Consider the following 18,924-nt stretch of genomic DNA (forward strand, 5'->3'; position numbering starts at 1 on the left):
AAATGCATATTTCTTGGATATAAAACTACAGTTTAGTGAAATGCCAAGTACCACTTCTCTCAGGTAACTAACATCTTGTAAATCCAGTATTTGTGCTCCTAAATGGATAAAGAAATATCTATGAGCATTTAGGCACACGGAGTTTTCTGTGGAATGCAAATCTGCAGGACTTGTTGTCTTGCAGGGTTTTTCACCCTTATAGCAATTCCTGTTTCTTTTTTATAAGGCAGATTATAAAAATATTTGTCATTACCTATGTATTTGTTTGGAGACCACATTCCCATTGAACATGTGTGCCCCCATTGTATCTGAAGGACTTAAATATTTTTGTGGCAGTGTTTGTTGTTTATTGCCTGCCTAATTTGTAGGGGAGAAAAAAAGAAAGAGATCGTCTTGCTGCTTTTAGCAAAAATTCAATAGAACAGAAGAGTAAGATCTAATATTAAAGCTTTTTTTAAGAAAGTATTCTGCAGTAAATGTACCAGCACATTATGGAGAATTATCATAGTTAGAGCTATTATACATGTGCCTGCAACAAAAGAACAGTTTTTTCTTTTCTTTTTTTTTCTTCCCTATTTGAAGCTTGATGTTTACTTACTTAATGAGCAAAGCAGGGCTTTGGACTATGGTGGCTGTAACAATATGTTGCTTAATGCAAAGTCATTGTCTGAATGAATGAGATTTTAATCTTCTAATACAGGAAGTTTTAACCATAGTTATGTTGCTGATGGAATCTTCGAAGAATTTCAGAAGTATCTCAGCTGCCGTTCAAGCTCACGTTAACTATTGCCCTTCTCACTTGTTATCCCATAACTGGCTCTTGGACAATTAGAATTTGCTTTCCTAACACTAATTTTGCATGTCGTGTTTGTGAGCTGTATTTTAAATAAATTTGGCAGCTGCAAGTAAGAGGTGGTAGCATCATGTGCACGGCAGGCGCTCTGCAGTCTGTAAAACACGATTTGGGCATCTCTCGTGGTACCCGTGCACCACGTATGTATGTGCTACTGTGCGGGCAATCTCATCTGGCTTCCAGACACGGCTGGTACCAACATTATGGTAAGAGTGTGAGTGGGTGCACGGCCGTCACTCGTGACCCCGGGGCCATTTTGGGTACTCGTTCCGTGTGCCAGCAGTGTGCTAGCTGGAGGGAGAAGTGGGTGAAATCTGTTTGGTGGGGAAGGGGCTGCTGGAAGCAAAGTGAATTAAGAGGGCTGTAAAAAACTGATAAAGATAGGACTGTCTGTTTTTATATTCTGCCACATAACATGGGTTTAAATGAATTTCCCTATAATTTGTCTTCAAATACCGACATTTAACTCTTAGGCAGTATAAATGAACTGGCTTTTTCTAGAGTAAAATTCATGCCCTGCGTCCAGGCTAATATGTTCACCTACTATAAACATTACTGCCTATGGTTACAACCGGAATAAAAAATTCCTTTTATATACATCATAGCTGGCAGAGACTCCTGAGACCACCACAAATCACTTCAGCCTTTTGGTGCTCTCTGACGAAATGAACTGAAATGTAAAACAGCCCAGGCTTCAGGCAGGCTGACTCTGGAAAGCAATTAGCTTGTTTAGACCATTGTTTGTATCCTCCTGTATTTCCAGGTGCTGAGCAAAGGTGGACTAGGAGCTCTCCTGATTGATTTAAACACTGGGCTTTAATAACCTCCCATTTCTTCCTTCCTAAAAGGTTTTGCTCGTTCTCTGTGTAGCCTTTCATTTAAAACAAAGCAAAACAAACAAAAAGAAAACCTGGCAAGTTCCCCCTTCCCCCAAAAGAAGAAGAAGAAGGGGAAAAAAAAAAAAGGGTCATAACAGGGAATAACAAAGCAGTGAGTTATTTATGCAGCCATGATTGGCAAAAATGATTGCAACATGAATTTGCCCAGAAGCAATGATTAGATCATAAAAATGTTAAGGAAATCTGTAACTCAACACCATTTTATAGATTGAAGAAGTTTTTGTTCCCTACCTTAATTGCGGTGACTTGTTATTAAAGTATTTATTCAGAGTAATCTCTTTGGACAGCGAGCCCTTATCCCATCTGCATGCATAATTAAAAGTGAGGGGGGAGAAGGGGGAGCATAAATGGTTTACCATGCTACATGAGCAAGGGAGGGAATTACACAATGACAGGTGAAGAGCAGATTTATCTCCTGTTGGAATTTCAATGCTGCAAGCAAGGCAGGACACTGTTGCTTGCTAATATCCTTGCAAACACCACAGTTGCTGCTTCTCCAGATTACTGTCCAAAAATCGTTGCTGGTCTCTAAAAGGCCTGTAGCGCTGCATCTGTGGCTCTGGGTTTTTGAGCCGTCAGTGCTCAAGCAAAGAGATTGGATTTGGGTATGTGGGCTTGTGAATCCATGCCTCTGCTTAAAAATGGACTATTTACTTACTTGGCTGGCTATTTATTTATTTATAAATAAACATTGGTAGTGTCTGGCTTTGCTGAATACAAATCAGAGGGTTGTAATTGTTCCAACTGAAACAATGTCATCACCTGCCTACTGCTGCTGTCCCTTTTCCAATGATAAAAGAATTTGGTGCAATTCTTCTTTTTCCACTCTCTGAATAGAAAGAAGGTTGTACTTGAACATTCGTCTCTAGACAGATTTATCATCATTAGGCAGTACTCAAACACATGGTATCTGTTTTTAAATTGAACTGTTATGGATCTAAATCGGATTTACACAGAGTAAGTTGGTGTATATTTGGCTCTAACTATTCATGAAACAGTATTTTTCCTTAACTTCTGATGTCTCACCTCTGCAGCAACAGTACAGAGAATGCCAGGAACTTTTGAGCCTTTATCAGAAGTACCTAGCTGAGCAACAGGAAAAACTAACGCTCTCCCTCTCTCAACTCAGTGCTGCCAAGGAAAAGGAGCAGAAGGTAAGCTCATTTTTCCATCTCCTTTTTTAATGACATCTCCAAAACACCATCTCTCTTCTTCTAGAAGTGTAACTTGAGTACGTCGTCTTGTATTTTATGATGTTGGTAACTATTTAGTGATTGGTGTCCCGTGACCTTCCCTTAATACATGGATTACAGGAAAACAAAAAAAGAAGCAAGTTTTGGATCAATAAAATGGGTGAAGTTAATTGACCATGTTGTTGTGCAATAGGAACCATAGGAACCCATGCTTTTGCTAAGCAAAAGGATAAGATGCTCTTCTGGTTTCTGTCCTGTTTCTTAAACAGTGAAATAATTACAGTCACTATAGCTACAGCCTTTCAAATTTTCACTGTGGCTTTTGATGACTGAAAAGGAGATTACAGATGATGTGTTTGGTCAATAAGAGCTTTCTCAAGTCTGTAAGGCAGCCCATCTGATTTGAGCTGTTTATAGAAGACCCATAATTATTTATGCTGTTTAAAAACAGAAAACATTGACTAGAGATACAATGTGTTAAATTAAGTGGTAAAATGGTTCTCAGATGTATATGCAGAAAGACTTGAAGACATGGTTACTGAGATTTTTTCTGATAACTACGTACTTGATTTGTATCCCTGCTGATAGCAGATGATACCCTGAAAATTAAGGCAATTTGTGCAAGTGCTCTACCTAATGTCTTTACTTGCTATTCTCTTTCAGTAGTTTCCATCAGTAAATCTCCATTCAGGGGCTGTCCTACCTTAAAAATAAAAAAAAAAGACCATGCTTTTTTTAATAGGTTGGGTGCTAGATCTTTCTTTTGCTGATGATTGTTTAAGACTTCTAGTATGGCTAGAGGTAAAGTCATCAGTGCAGAGTATCCAGGAGGTGGCCTGACTCTGGACTCTGCTAACAGAACTGCACAGACAGATCCTACTTCTCAGAAGTCTGTGAAGGCAGGGCTGCGCTTTTAATCCTATTCAAGAAGCAGGTAGCAATACTGACTTCACTGGCAGTAGGAACAGGTTATTATGCATGTTTTTAAAAATATGTTGCAGTTTGTCAAGCTTTTGGCCTTATAAACATTTCATTTCTATTCTTTTATATTTTTATCTGCCATCCATTTTGTGATGGCTTTGAGTTCAAAACAAGAACCTTTTATTTTCTCTGAGAATGGATGATGCCTGTGTTCTTGCCTGTAATATGCAGCCCACTGGGGTTCTCGGTGGAAAACAGTCCAGAGGAGCCCAGGCGGTCCAGCAGAACTGTGACAGCTGAGTTTGGGATGATGCTGTTACTTCTCTGAGGTTGAGTTGTGCTTGAAATCTTTCACCTTTAGCATTTCACCTTTAAATACGTGATTGTAAAGGCATGTAGTCTAATTCCATCTACAGTTCTAATACAGAGATACAGATAATAGGAAGCCCTCAGCCTATTAACTGTCAAATTATCACCTGAGCTACAGCAATCCATGTTCATCTCTTGTTCTTCTGTCTTCCTAAGCACTCTGTCAGTGTACATACAGAGACTTCTCTGAACTTGTTTTCTGACTTCATGTGCAAGTTCTATCAAGCTTATCTTTGATCCCATTATTTCCTTATACTTACAGGCACTTTTGTCCACAAATGCAAATTCAGATATTATATCTAGGTTTGTCTTGACATTTTATTTACAGTACCTAGTGTACAGCTCCAGCCTAGCAGGTCTGAAATTACCCTAGCCTTCTTGCCCTGTGCAAAGCTTTGTAGGCATAGATAAAAATTGTCAAAGCACGTTTCAGCTGGTCTGTCTCATAATTTGCAAAATATTGGTAATGTTCCTAGCTTTCGTCTTCAATTTTCTCTTCTATGTAATCCTGGTGATCATGGAGCTGTTTATTTCTTGAATGCATTTGGCTTTATAATTTGTTACCTTTTTTCCTTCCAAACAAACACTTCATGCTATGTTTTTTCTCACAGCTCAAACTGTGGAGAGATTTGCAGGACTGCCTCAGCGCTTCAGTTCTTTCCCTACCACACTCTACGTTGTAGCTATCAAAAACAAAGGAAAGTTGCTGGGCTGCTTTTTGGACCATCGTGTTATTTTCACACGCATTTTTGCTGCTCTGTCACTTGTCTTAATAACAGAACTGTGAACTCTTAGGGTCATCGTTGGTCTCTTTTTTGTTCCTTTTGAGTGTTGTCTTAATACAGCTGTTCAGACAAGCCTAGGGCTTGCATTTTGGTGTCCTGCCTCATTAGGTAATGTCACAGAGGAGCACAGCATGGAGGATTTTTTGGGAGGTAAGAACTAGGGGGGAGGACATAGCCAAAACCTTTCCTCCTGCTCTGAGTGCTCCTTATTCCTGCTCTCTCTGCCCTGCTGAAGGTTCTACAGTCTCCCCCATATTTAAAGTTGGAGTTTGAAAAAAACCATCTTGATTTGGTCTCAGGATAAGAGAAGTCTTCCTGACTTCTGTATGAATCCTTGACCATGGGGAATCTTCTCTGTTGTTTGTTTTGACTGGGAGAAGGAAATTCTGGCTGGCTGGCTTTAAATCAATTACTTAGTTTTCACTTCTTTGAACCCTCTAGGTGATGTAGGCACCCAGTTCAGGTGCATGCTTGTGTTACAGGGGCATCTGTGCTTCAGTGTAAGATGTCGCTCTGATTTTTCCTGCATCTTGCAGGAAGACGGGACTGCACAGTTATAGTCTGTACCGAAGCATAGCTTTGTTATCCCTGTTATGAGCTGTTCTTTCTTGTTTCTGTTCATTTTTCCTTTTTTTTTTTTTTTCCCTACTTGTTTGTTTCGATTCATTCCTAATGCTACACCTGTATCTTGACATAACTTACATTTTGTCTGTCTGGCTCCCTCATTCTTGCTGTACAATAATGCTGACCGTGATCTCCCCTTCCCCCTGAGCTTAGATAGGAGTTTGAAAGCATCTCATTTTGGAGTCTAAATGCCGGGCTTCGTGTTAGAATAAGACAATTAACAGGTCAAGAGAACCGCAGTGTTAGCGAACTGCCATGGCATTGTTGCAGAAAGGTGGAGTTGTGCAGGAGGGAAGCGACTGCAGTACCTGTGCACACGTAGCTGAAATGCAGCCCTGGTTCTCAGCTGGACTGAACTAATGCAGCTACTTTGGTGTTTGCTTTTATTTTTCTGTTTTAGCATCACATAATGGTAACAATAATTCTGAAGTCACGTTTTCCTCTTACCTGATACTGCTTCTTTATAACAAAAGCTAGCCCTCGAAATTTAGAGGAGGTGGTAATGACATAAAAATGTGAGGAAAATGGTAGTGAGATGATTTAAGACAGAACTCTCGTGGAGTCAATAATCAGTAACTGGAACATGGAGCTTCCTTTTTTGTGAGATAAAGTTAATTCCATTTGAAAAGATACTTAAGGTGACATGAATTGAATTATTCAAACTGGCCTTCTCAGCATTAACTCTAGGTTAATATCTCATGATGCCTCTGGTTTCATTACAGGAGTTTTAAGTACATAACTTTTTATAATAAATTCAATACCTAGAAGCTGAACTGAAATTGGTTTACCTTCTACCAACCCATAAAAAGAAGCATTAATTGTAAAGTGAATATTAAAGTGGTCACTAAAGTTGACTCAGACAGATTCAAAGAGATAGGTCTTGTGTAAAGGAAGTGAAGAGCTCTACTGAACAATAGGCTTCTGCCTTGATGTTAATAGAAAATACCATCCGTATTAAAATGCAGTTAAATCTCTTGTATCAAAAATGATTTTTGAATGTTCTTGCTGCAGCTCTCAACTGTTCAGTCTTGGCCATTTTCAGAAGCTTTACATGGAGATGTAAAGAAAATTGCCGTTGTTCTAGGTAATCAGGTCTGACCTAGTTACGCAGTTGCTGCTTCAATGCCATCTCAAACAGTGGCAAGAATCCAGTTTACTTTGGCAAGTTCCTGGCTGGTGAATTTGTACGTGTTCTGCAGCATAGGGTGGGACTTCACTCGCAAGAATGGGACAGGAGGCTGAGTTTTTACAGGACTGGGATTCTCAAGCTATTTCACCTAAAAATAAGGATAATGCCTGACCTGTAGACTCAGCTTTGCCTATTAGCCTTTGAATTTACAAGTACAGATGGCAGCTTTTGTTTCTTATTTGTAGAAGATTATCAACACATATGCTAACTCCCTTGATTTACATAGGTTCTTGTTGTGTATGTGTTTTAAGCTTGGGTTCTGCCCCCCCCCCTTTTATAGAAATGTAATAGGTATGGGGTGGAATTGTAGGCAGAAAGGAGTATCAATAAATTATTTTCAGTGGGATATCTGCACTCGCCCCTTCCTGTATATTATGCCATCTGTCTCCTGTTGTTTTGTGTTTATATTTCAGTAATTCCAGAGGCCCTCATCAGGAATGAGGTACTGTTGTGTACTAAGCACTGTGCAAGCATACTGAAGGACATGGTCTGCTTTGGGAAGACTGTAAAATCTTAAGAAGATTAGCTTTTTGGGAGGAGGCTAATATTTTTTTTAACCTTTTTTTTAATGTTGTTATTTCTCATGAGTTGCTTGTTCATCTTAAACATTATTGACACAGTTGTGGTGTCATTTCACAGTTAAGTCCAAAGGAAGCCTTTTCTAGAAAGGACTACAAAGTCTTGCTTTCTTTTCATGTTAGTGACTAAAATTCATGTCCATATAATTGTCATTTTTTGCCTTAATAAGGGTAATTATATACTAAACCTTCAAAAATTAGTTATGATTATTTTTTCTATTGAAAAAGATATTGAAACAAGTCAATCTTCAGAAGCCTTTCCTTTCTGATTTTCCCCAGACTTCTCCATTCCTCTTCTTTCAACATGAGTCACCTTTAAACACACTCTTAGTTCGCTTAAAGAAAAAAAAATCCAACATATGCAAAGGGTTTTGAATGCTATAACGTAAACCTGCATGATAGAATTTACTTTGTCTGTTTACCCAGCTGTACTGGAACAATGGATGAGCCCATCTGAAATATACTTGAGAACTGGGGTAATAAATAAAGAATTAATTTGACTGTTGTCCCAGAGGTATTGGAATAATTTTAGGAGGCCAGACAGAGACAGAGGTTTAGCTTGAGTAAATACTGGGAATAGCCTTTCCTTACCTGTGTTACTTTAGGCAAAACCTCTGATCTCTTTCTGTGCCTCTCTTATCTGTGAAAGGGAGATAATGCTTTTTGTCCTCATTCATTTTATTTTCTGCTGAGAAAGCCAGGTTTTGGGAATCTCTTCATGTGTGTTCAGAGTGTTTAGCAATATTTCAAGCTTAGTGTCTGGAGTAGGCTACCTTGTGTAAGGGAGAAAAAGGCATATGTTTTCCTTTTACCTCTAGGTGACTTGTCCTACTAGATTTACCTGTCTTTTCTAAAAAATGCTAACACCAAACAGCAATGGAGATGGACATAAATATTTAAACTAAAAGGAAACATCAGTGTTGAAATATCTGTGCATTGCTAATATTCACAGTGTAACTACATCTGTTCTCAATCCCCTGGAAAAGTGTGCCACAGCAGGACCATTGGGCTCTCATAACAGCCCTGTCTACTTGCATGTGGTGAATGATGCTGTATTTTAGTGGTTGTAAGCACTTCACTCTCAGTTCTCTGCTTAAGTGAGGTCTGAGCAATTCACTGCTTAACAGATCTATGCTGCTTGACTGTCTCTTTGCTTTTGTTCTATTGTCTTCATCAAGTTTGTCTTTAGTCACTTTAGGGTCTTTTGATTTTCATTTTCTTTGAAGGTTCCTCTTTGTTTCATCCACCTGGCTTTAAAAACTGTCTCTCCTGAGGAAATCTTTTATTTAGGTGGACATTCATATCAGCTGTCTATTTTTCTGTTGAGGGATAAATCTGGAAAGAAGGCAATGCCTTCTCTTCCAGCAAAACATTCCATTCTCTTGGCCTCATAAGCTTTTGATGATATTTTCTGCTATTGTCAAATGATATCTCTGGACTTTGAGAATTTGAGAAATCCCTAGGACTGACTGTTCCTTGAGAACCTCCTGTTCTTGAACACCAATTTACAGACTCCTAGGTAAGATATTGCAGTTCTTTCAGTGTAACCCTTATAGCGGCTCTTGGGAGAGAGCTTTGTGACCACACTCGCCAGCATCCTCTACATCTCCTTTTGAAGTGTGGGTGAAGATTCTTCAGTGAATATAAGGTCTCATAGGACTGCATTTGCAGTCAAGATTTTATAATACTCTACAGGCCTTGAGGAAGCAAGCTTCTGTTCTGCCCTTCGCTCTGTGGAGTTGGCTATATAAGTTCTTTATCACTGTCAAGCAAACAACCTAGCTGTCTACCATTATGCTGGCACTTTTAGTAGTATAGTCCATTTAACCTATGCATATGTCTTTGGTTCTGCTGTCTTAGGCCTTTTTTTGAATGCCGAGACTCTTGAAAGTCAGTTTCTCATGTACATCCTATATCCTTGACTTGCTAGTTTCCGGTATCGAGAAACCAGACTTATAAGATTCCTCTAAGCATGGCAGGTCCTGTGTGTTGTGATCAAGATTACATGTGTGAATTTTCTGACTTGTCGAAAACTAGCCTTGGAGACATTCAAAACTGAACTGAACAAGGAACCTTGTTCAAGTAACTCTGAAACTGGCCTTTATTTGGGAGGGGTTTGGACCAGATGCCTTGCAGGGTTTCCTTCCAGCCTGAATTCTTGCGTGATTCTGTTCTGTGCTCTCTCTTCCCAATCCCTCGTCAAGAGAGAAATCATCATGTAAAAACTTGCTGTGGTAAGAAGTGAAAATGCTTCTGGGCTAATAGCAGTAGTCCTACAACTGGACCCTTATTTCTGAAAGTCGAAATGATTGGAGTTGCTTTCTAGCTATTGAAAAGAATTAGAGGCTGTAGACTCATCTAGAACTTCATAACATAAATAACTTTATGCAGAAGTTTAAATTCCAGATAGTGGGTGTGATATTAGTGATTATTATAATGGAAGGGAAATTGGTTTCCATCTCTTTTGTGCAAAGCATACATTTTTGTGTTTTGATCAGGTAGCTTAATTTGAAATGCCTTTGTTTAATGAAGGCCAGGTTCAGGGCACTCTAGGTTGGTCTTCATATGGCAGAAAGATTTTTCGTGAGAGCCAGGGCTGTAATTTTCTTACAGCTAAGAGGGTGGGAATTTGTTATCTGTCTGTACCGGGATGATTGCCTGCAGAAATATCTCTTCGAGCTAGTTCTGAATACCCTAAGATTTAGCTTGAGTTTTTCATTTTGAGCTGCAAGAAGTTCAAACTTAAAGTTTGTCTGATACACAGCTTGCCATTTGAAGTTTATAAGGACTCTCCTGGACTCTCCTCCTTGGATTTTATCCACTATAGAACAAATTTCAAAGTTCTTGAGTCAGCTTATATGTCTATATAAGCAGAATATAGCTGGTGTGGTGACATCAGCAAACATTATGCATTTATTGCAAGACTGTGTACCGGGTGCATGCAATTTATGGTTTAGAACAGCCTGGTCACCTGTCTCTCAAGAATTAATCTATTAGATGTCATTCCATAGCATTTTTTGGTTGACATCTCTTCATGGCAGATGCCAGCAATGTCTGAAATGTTCTACATTCAGGTTTATAGCAAGTACCGTTTTCTCTTCATTTTGGAAATTCACTCTTATGATTTCAGTTTGGGGCATATGCAGAAAAAGACCATGCAGACATTCAGGACTATCATTAACCAATGATGATTCATAGTACCATCCGCACAAATGGGGATAAATGAGTTTCTTTTGTCTATGCAGAAAAGCTGCCAATCTGAAACTGATGCTGTCAAAGCCAACTACATAGATACGTGCCTTCTCAGGGTGGCAGAGCTATTTCCAAAGCCTTAAAGTAGGAGAAAGGACGTGATGTCCTCTGACCCATCTCTGAGGTCTGGATTACCCAGAGGTCGGTGTCTGCCTTGAAATGAACAGTCACTTCTAGTCAATCTGTAATAGATGTGTGTGATTCCATGTTGTCTTCCCTCATCTGTTTTCCTCTCCATTAGCAGCAGTACTTCTGTTGGCTGGAGCAGGCCAAGCAAGTTTTCAGGGTGGATTCTGTTTTCCAATGTGTAACTTCAAAAACTCCTTGTCCTTTCTGGAGTTGGATCGTGAACATCAGTACCTTAGTTGAAGATTATCAGTTCACAGTATCTCTGATGAATGTGTCTGCTCTAAATCTTCAGACAGAGGACTTCTCACAATGAAATAAGGACCTTGGTGCCTTCTATGGCAAGGTCAAGTACCCACTCTTGCAGGCTAATGTTACTTTTAAATCTCAGCAGAAGAATTTTTACTCAGTCATATCAGGAATGCCATTTAAGTCAGGGGGCACTCATGTTTGTGGCTACAGGAAAAAAAAAAAAAAAGGCCTTAATTTTAATAGAGAACTTGTTTCATTAAATAGCTTGACTGGCTGCAAGCATAAAGTACCCTGTGAGCTATTCCGAATTTTAGGTGACGGCTGTGGAGACTACTTCTCTTCCTGAGATCTATACATTCATCACATAAACTTTCATTTTGACAGTGCTCTGCTGTTACCACAACTTACTGACACAACTCTTCTTTTGGGATTTTTATCCTTCAGTGGCTCGTTCAGTCAGGCACTCCATGACTCCAGATGATTATGATTTTGGGGTGGTTATTAGTGTCCCTCATAACGTGTGTGTACATTTAGGTATGGAGTTGAAGGAAACTGTACAGTTACTTTTGTCTGTAACTTCTTCATTTAGTGTGCGTATTCTGCTTTTGAGACCCTGGAAGTTTTGCAACTGAGAGGAAAAGAGCACCTGGGATGCGTAGAACTGTTCAGCCAGCAGCATTTCTGCACATATATGTGAGAAGGACTTGCTTGTGTACCTTACCAGCATGCATGAGGCAAAAACCTTCTTGTTCTGTGTGTGTGGGAGCATGTCCAACCATCACGTGAACGTGTAGGCAGATGGACTTGTAACTTCTTGTTTCTCCAACCAAAACGTAAAGTCTGGTGAAGATACGAACCTCTGACTGAAGCACCAGCACAAGTTCAGCATTCACAATTCAATTGATAAACATGTAAGCAAGCTTTCAGTACAGTATTGTCTATGGCCATGAAACAGTGTTATTTCCTACTTTTTCTAAACCTTAACACAGAAGTAAGTCGCAGGTTGTTTTGTTTTTTTTTTTTTTTTTTTTTTTTTGTAATTTGAACATTCTAGTTGATCCACAGACATCAGCCTTTTGCAACATTATCTTAGGCCCTTTGTGTGGATTCTGTAGCTTCAGATAAAACCAAGAGCCAGTGGTATGTATGGAGCAAGTCCTTTTTAGTTGAGGAAATAAGAGAATGGTCTTTAAATATTTAGGCCTTTTATTTTTGTTTTATCCGTGGGAATGTCATTAAAGGGACATGAGAGGTTTTGATTAGTATTTTTCATTACTTGTGCTGACCATGAGAGTTTTGCATACAAGTGAACTACTGGGACTGCTGCTGTGGTCTACCAAGTAGGTGAGGGCTGGCAAGCAGATGAATTGGGATCTAATTCTGTTCTGTTGCCTCTTTTGCCATTGAGTTATTCAATTGCTGTCTGGCTTTGTTTCTTGCTCTTTAAATAGGAGATGATGCCCACTGTTTGTTAGAGCATGTAAGCTCAGTGAATTTGAAATGTTATGTAAATGCAAAGATGAATTGTTGATTTAGTTATGAATTTAAGATACTGTAAGGAGAGCTCAGTTGGTCTGGGACTTCCCTGTACATAAGTTAATTCCTGTAAAAAGGCAGTCTTTTTGCCAGTGCTGGTTTAAGAAGAACAGGTGCTTAACATGGGGAAAAACCTCCAGTGATGTATGATACAGGGCAGATACACACGTTGTATGATTCTCTTCACGGGCATGTTTATTCATCGGAGATAAAAGGGATCACATAATCTGAAGTGAAGAATCAGCACTTCTGCAAGTAAAACACGAGAAGAAAACACTGGAGTCTTCTGTTAGCTAGGCACACACCTATGCATTCTTATCAGCTGCTTTTTAAACATTAATTCTATTCTAATGGTTTAACCAAAGTACTGTCATTGCGACAATGTGCTTATTTATAACTATAGAATTAAATGTAGAGGAGTACAGATTGCAAATATATTTCATAACTTGGAGATTTTGTGTTTTGTTAGGCTACGTAACTCAGTGAACACTAGCATATTAGAAAGTTACTTCCTGATAACGTCTTCCTAACTGTGTGCGTGATAGCCTCGGGCAGTCTTGGGTCCCTGTGCAGAAGGCAGGAGTGAAGGTGAGTGACACCTCCAGAAGGTGACTCAGATGCAGCTCACGATTCAGTTTAGATGAATCCAAGCATCTTTATCTGAAATCCTTGTTATTTGATCATATATCAAGATACTCCTTTTACTTTTTCATGAATGATTAGATAGCATCATCATTACGAGAATGAACACTGAACACAAAATTGCTCAATCCTAAGTAATAAGACCATATTTTTCTTGATGTAGTGTGTTGTTTTTCAGACACATCACTGATGATGTTTATTTGTTTAACTAGTCCCTTGCGTTAAAATTTGTAAATATTTTAAGCGTTCCTTTTAATTTGTCTTCAACCTTTCAGACCTGCGATTCTAAACTTCTGTGTGGGAGCGTATTTTAGGTGGCAGGCTGCCAAGCAGGCATGGCAAAAATGGGGATGTTCATTCAGCCCTTTAAACTTTTTTCCTAATAGGAGAATGCTAATGGTTTGGTATAAGAGACAAGTACTTCTGTTATAACAAATTAGTAATAAGGTGTTTAAGAGTATTATGGAAATCTTTTGAAATGTCAGAAACATTGTAAAATGAGGAGCTGGTTGTTTTTTAAAAATCGAACAAACAAAAGCTCAGCAAAAATCTCTCCTTACGGAGTAAAGTTCCCGGTGAAATCACCACATTTTAGTTCTGGTGCTGTTGGTGAAAGAACCTTTCCGTATCACAGTTCAATGGACAGGAAGGTTTGAGACACCTGAGCTGAGACCTAAAGGGGACTCTCCAGCCACCACAGTAGATGAGCCACTTCTCAGCGGTAGGGGAGAAAAACGTGCATCCCACCATCTTCTGGTATCAAACAGGGTTCGGTTGTTTGGGTAGCAGATGCAGTGTCTCGCTACCTTTGCTAACAAACACGGGCCAGTGTAAGACCAGGAGGCAGCTGGTACAGTGTGACAGCCCTTCTGGGGACAGAGGCCACAGTGCTCCTGGTGCCTGCACAAAGCCTTGTCCGGAGCTGGGAGCTGGTGCCACAGCGCAACCCTCACTGCCATGGGACGAGAAAACTTTCTGTGATGGTCACGTCCACGTAATGAAGACTTACATACCCCTAACAGAAAGCTGGTCCTCCCAGAAGCTGGTCCTCGCAGTTACGATTTTTACATGTATTTATCCCTTTTCACAAAGGGGCAATTAAACTCCCATAAGTCTGCCAAATTTATTACATTCTGTCTGCCTAAATATTTCCTGTCATCTCAGTTGAATGTGGCATTTTCCGGTTCTTTTTATCTTACAACTGCTTAACTGTCACACGTTCTCTCTGAGCTGGTTAAATGTCAAGGGTGGAATAAATTATTATTCACATACTGTTATTTGTACAACTGTAGTATTTGGGTTGGGGACCAATATCCCCTTCTACTAGGTAGGCGTAGCACGGCCCCGAATCTGAATGACGGTCACTGTTCCAAAGCAATCACAATGCCAGTGTCTTGCAGCATTTTTTTTTATCATTTGGAGATGAAAGCTGCTTTATAGATAAATGTAGGATGATTATATTGAGTATTACTTACTGATACATATTTCTTGCATAAATTTGAGTTTCTATTTACATTGCTTCCTGTAAATGCCATTGTTAATAGAGTTCTGACATCTTATTTCCCTTATTGCTGTCTCAGTAGCATTTTATTTCTGATGTTTTAATAACTCAATGTAGACTGAAAGGATAAAACCGAGGGAATTGACTGAAATAATTAGACCCTGATTTGTCTGGCTGTCCAGCACCTGACAAACACATCTTTGACATAAACAGAATGAAACATTTTTGCTATTAACCACTTACAAATAGCTATTTTGGCAGAGCTTTGAAACTATTGAATTCTCAGGGCATATTGTGCTGGGTAAGGCACCAATTCAGGATTTTTCTTTTGCCTTTGTGACTCCTCCTTCCTGTCTGTGTTGAAGGAGAGTCATATTTAGTAGCTTCACAAAAACTCAAAAGCAGTTAGTGTAGTTATCACCCTAACAAACTGAGTATTTCTGAGAAAGTGGAAATGTTCCCATTTCAATTTCTGGTTAATGACACACTTGAGTATGGGATCTGAAATGTCAGTCTTTGTATTTTCAAACCTGTAGAAACTTGAATAAAGCTTATACATAAGAGCAATCAACTCTGATAGCAGTAGGCTAAATATCGGTTTCTGAAAATAAATTTTATATGAATCTATTCTCCAGACAATTTGACTTTTAAATGTTTAAAAATGTGACATCTTTATATAAGTGAATACAGATTGAGGCAGGAGCTATAAAAACTTGAAGTTTCCATGCATCACCTACTTTTCACTATCACCTGTTAAACAGCACAACTAGGTACAATGCAGGCTTTACTACTTTCCATTGAAATAATTTACTGCCCTCCTGACCTGTAAACAGATAACCATTACCATGACTTGATACTGTTAGATGTTTGGATACATTCTCAAAGGTAATTCACGGTTTTAAATATTGTATGTGTGAAAGGTTTTATAACCAAGCATTTGGAAAACAGCAGCATTACATTTCCTTGAGCAGTGTTTTGGGAGTAACGATTTGTCACCGCAGCCTTGTTACACGGCTTTCTGAGCAAATGTCCTCTCCTTTCACCTCTTCCTTCAATGCTCTAAGCTTACGTAAGGACCACTGAAAAATTCATTAAGCACCTTCCTTTTTCTCAGTGCTTTCCTACAGGGTGACTTCACTATACTCTGCCTGCAAAAAGTTTTCAGTGACCTCAGTTATTGATTTACACTTAAAACTTCACTGCAGTAAAGGGGGGATGCTGCATTAGAGAATTCGGGAGTGAAAATAAGTGAGTCGTTGTCCTACATCTGCTCCTGACTTTCTCTGGGACCTTTGGAGAATTGCTTCAACTTTCTGTGCCTAAGCTCACTTACTTGTATGGTGAAGTTAACAGTGCTTCCCACCAGTGCTTGTAAAGCTTTTCAAGTTCTGTGCATGAAAACTGCAAGTACAAAGCATTGTCACGATTCATAATGGCATTACTTCTTTATGCCAGAGTCCTCAACAGAGTAAGCACAGTTGTTCTGGAGTAAAGGTGGTGAATCCAGTCTTAGTCTTTTTTCTACTACTAAGAAAATAAAATAGCCATAAGAAGGACTCATGCAAAATGGCAAACCATTTAAATGCCAGCAGGGTCATTAGTTTCCTCAGACTGCTGCTTTTGAAGGCTTCTTTTCCCTTTTGTCAGAAATAATCCCAAGAACCTCAGGCGAGAGCCACAGTCTTCACATCTCAGCAAGCCGATTGTGCAATGACATGCCTGAATGGTGCATGTCCGTGGAAATCGAAGTGCCTGCGCTAGGTAGTGGTGCTGGCAAGGTAGTGAGCTAGTGACCAGCAAGTACTTGGTGAGGTCCACTCCATCATTGTTACAATTGGGGTTTAGAAAGGACAGGAACACTGGAAGTAGTCCTGCAGCACGCGGACCAAAAGGGAAGTCCCCCTGAAAGAAGAGCGCGTGGAAAAATCTTGCAAGACTTGCTGGAGACTCAGCTGTTAGTGGGACCTGAGGTGCTTAATCCTCACTTCTTTTATTAATTTAATTTTTAAAGCTTGTTTTAGGACGTGAGTGAGAAGTGGGCTAATAGTAGCTGGCAAATAATTTACTCAATAAGCCAATATAGATGGAGAAGGATTGAAGATAAGCAGAAGACCTCTGACATTTACATAATGTTTACCGAGAGCACTCGTTGTAACTTGTTTGTTACAGAAGTCATTATCTGGAGATTAACAGTAAATAGGGGAACGTAAGACTAGAATGAGAAAAAGACAAAGGGTAGAAACGGGAGATGTGCTTAAGCAGAAAAACAGGGAGATGATGTAGCCATGCTCTGTTGCTGGTATTTATGGACTATGATAATGCTATCTCAGTAGAAGCTCCCAGGAGAAGAAGAATTCATCCAGGTTATTGTTTCTTGAGAGGGTAATCTTCTCCGAAAAGCGTTGTGGAGATAATCTGTAAGTATGTGTAATGTTGGTAAGAGGGCTTTGTGAGATCCAGAGTTGGTATTTCTCTCAAACTTGGAAGAAACTCTGACGTTTACTTTCTGGAAGTACGCACCTTTCCTATGCAGTGGGTGTCATGAGTTTGCTAAGTTCAGTTTCCCATCAAAGATGAGAACACTTTCTTAAAAGAAAAAAGGTAGAAAAAAAGGCTTTTATGATTTTGTGTTAGGCTGTAGAGGGGATGTGGGTAGCAAATAAAATGACTGGCAGAACAGTAGCAAGTTTGCAATACAGGTCAACGAGAGGTCCTCCTTAATGACAATAATTGTTAGGAACACTTGGAAACATTTTAAAATACAATTAATCAGTCTTGGGTTTATAAAGACTTATTATCTGTCAGATTGAGATTTCCACATAGCTGTAATTAGAGAGCTTGTTTAGGCTGCAGAAGATCTCTGCTGGAGTAGTGAAGGTTAGAGTGTGTCTGTGGCCCACTTTTAAATCTTTTTTTTTTTTTTTTTTTGGAAGCATGTTGGGATTTGTGGGTGTAGTTACGCTGGATTATTGAGTTAAAATGAGTTTTTTTGTACATCAGAAGCAAATACTACACATTTGTAGTTCTACTAAAACGTTTTTTTTTAAAGTCCTTTCATTCCTCAAACACTCTTAAAATCCTCTAACAAGATAATAACTGTAACCTAACAATTTTATATGGATAACCTTTTGTAGGCCTTACAATGTGTTCAAGCAGAAATGGCAGGTTGTAAAAAAAAATAATTGTAGTTGCTTATATTGTGATAGTGCTTAGAAGCCCAAGCTCTGTTCTTTCAAGTACAGTATGAATATTAAAGGAAAAGAGGAGATTTCTGGCCCACGCCACTGTTTTGCAGAAGCAGAGGTTGATACTTGCATTAGCAAGGAGCGTCAGCCAGGTAGTGGCATCAAGTATTTTGTCAGAGGGACCTGGTGGTCTGCTAAGAAGCATGGTACCAGTTTGGCTGCCAGGGTCCTGAGCCTGGAAATATGTACAAACTACTGAGAGAACTGCCAGGGTTTGTGAGCTGCTGCAATAAAGTAGAAACAAGATTAGGAGACTTTCTAGTTTGTGCATTTGTGTCTCTGCAAATGCGCTGGGAAATGGAAGGACCACAAGCATCAGTCCTGGAGTCACGAAGGCAGATGCTGCATGTGTATATAAACCACTGTTCCTGTCCTGTAAGGCTTACAGTTTGGGCTATAGGCAGCAGAGAAAGGAAAGAAAATATGTAGTGATGATAGGAGAGATGGCAAGACAGGGTGACCACAGAAGCATATTGCCATACATGCTTGCTGAGTGCACAGCAGTGCTCTGCGCCTGCCTCGCTGTTATCTTCCAGCAGTAGTAACCAGCAGTTGTTGTTAGCCCTAGCAGGGCTTGCTCTTCTGATTACAATCTTGCTTTTTTCCCTCTGCTTGGATTCCCGTGTAATTTTAGCAGTATTCTTATGGAGAACTGTTAGAGCAAGATAGGAAGCGAATGTTTTATGGCAGCTGAAATCCTTGCTGGAAAATGGCTTTGAGCATTCTCTTTTAACCTGAGCACTTAGCACGGTATTTGTGGCAATCAAAAACGCAGGAAACGAGGATGCTTTGTTGCAGAGTTAATGAAGAAGATTTCAGCGAACACAAACCCTCAGTCGTAGCTATGCTAGCGATCAGAAGGTGCTTATTTTCCCATCTTTCAATAAGTTCTTACTTGCTTGTGCACTCTTACGAGAGCATTTTCCATACGTGACAGATGAGGCACGGAGGAGGGGGGG

The 18,924-nt window shown here is 39.5% G+C and overlaps 1 protein-coding gene across 10 annotated transcripts in view; it reads left to right on the forward strand.

Annotated features, from left to right (window-relative positions):
* KIAA1328 overlaps positions 1-18,924 on the forward strand; it is a gene marked incomplete at its 5' end in the record, with an annotated part of 172,860 nt that overhangs the window by 65,872 nt on the left and 88,064 nt on the right. For all 10 annotated transcript variants that reach the window (XM_083817665.1, XM_083817667.1, XM_083817670.1 and 7 more), the window contains one exon: positions 2,779-2,906. In XM_083817665.1, coding sequence (XP_083673791.1) covers positions 2,779-2,906 — 128 coding nt within the window. The remainder of the gene's footprint in view (positions 1-2,778; positions 2,907-18,924) is intronic.

This window comes from Anser anser (assembly GCF_964211835.1).
Source record: "Anser anser genome assembly, chromosome: Z".
NCBI lineage: Eukaryota > Metazoa > Chordata > Aves > Anseriformes > Anatidae > Anser > Anser anser.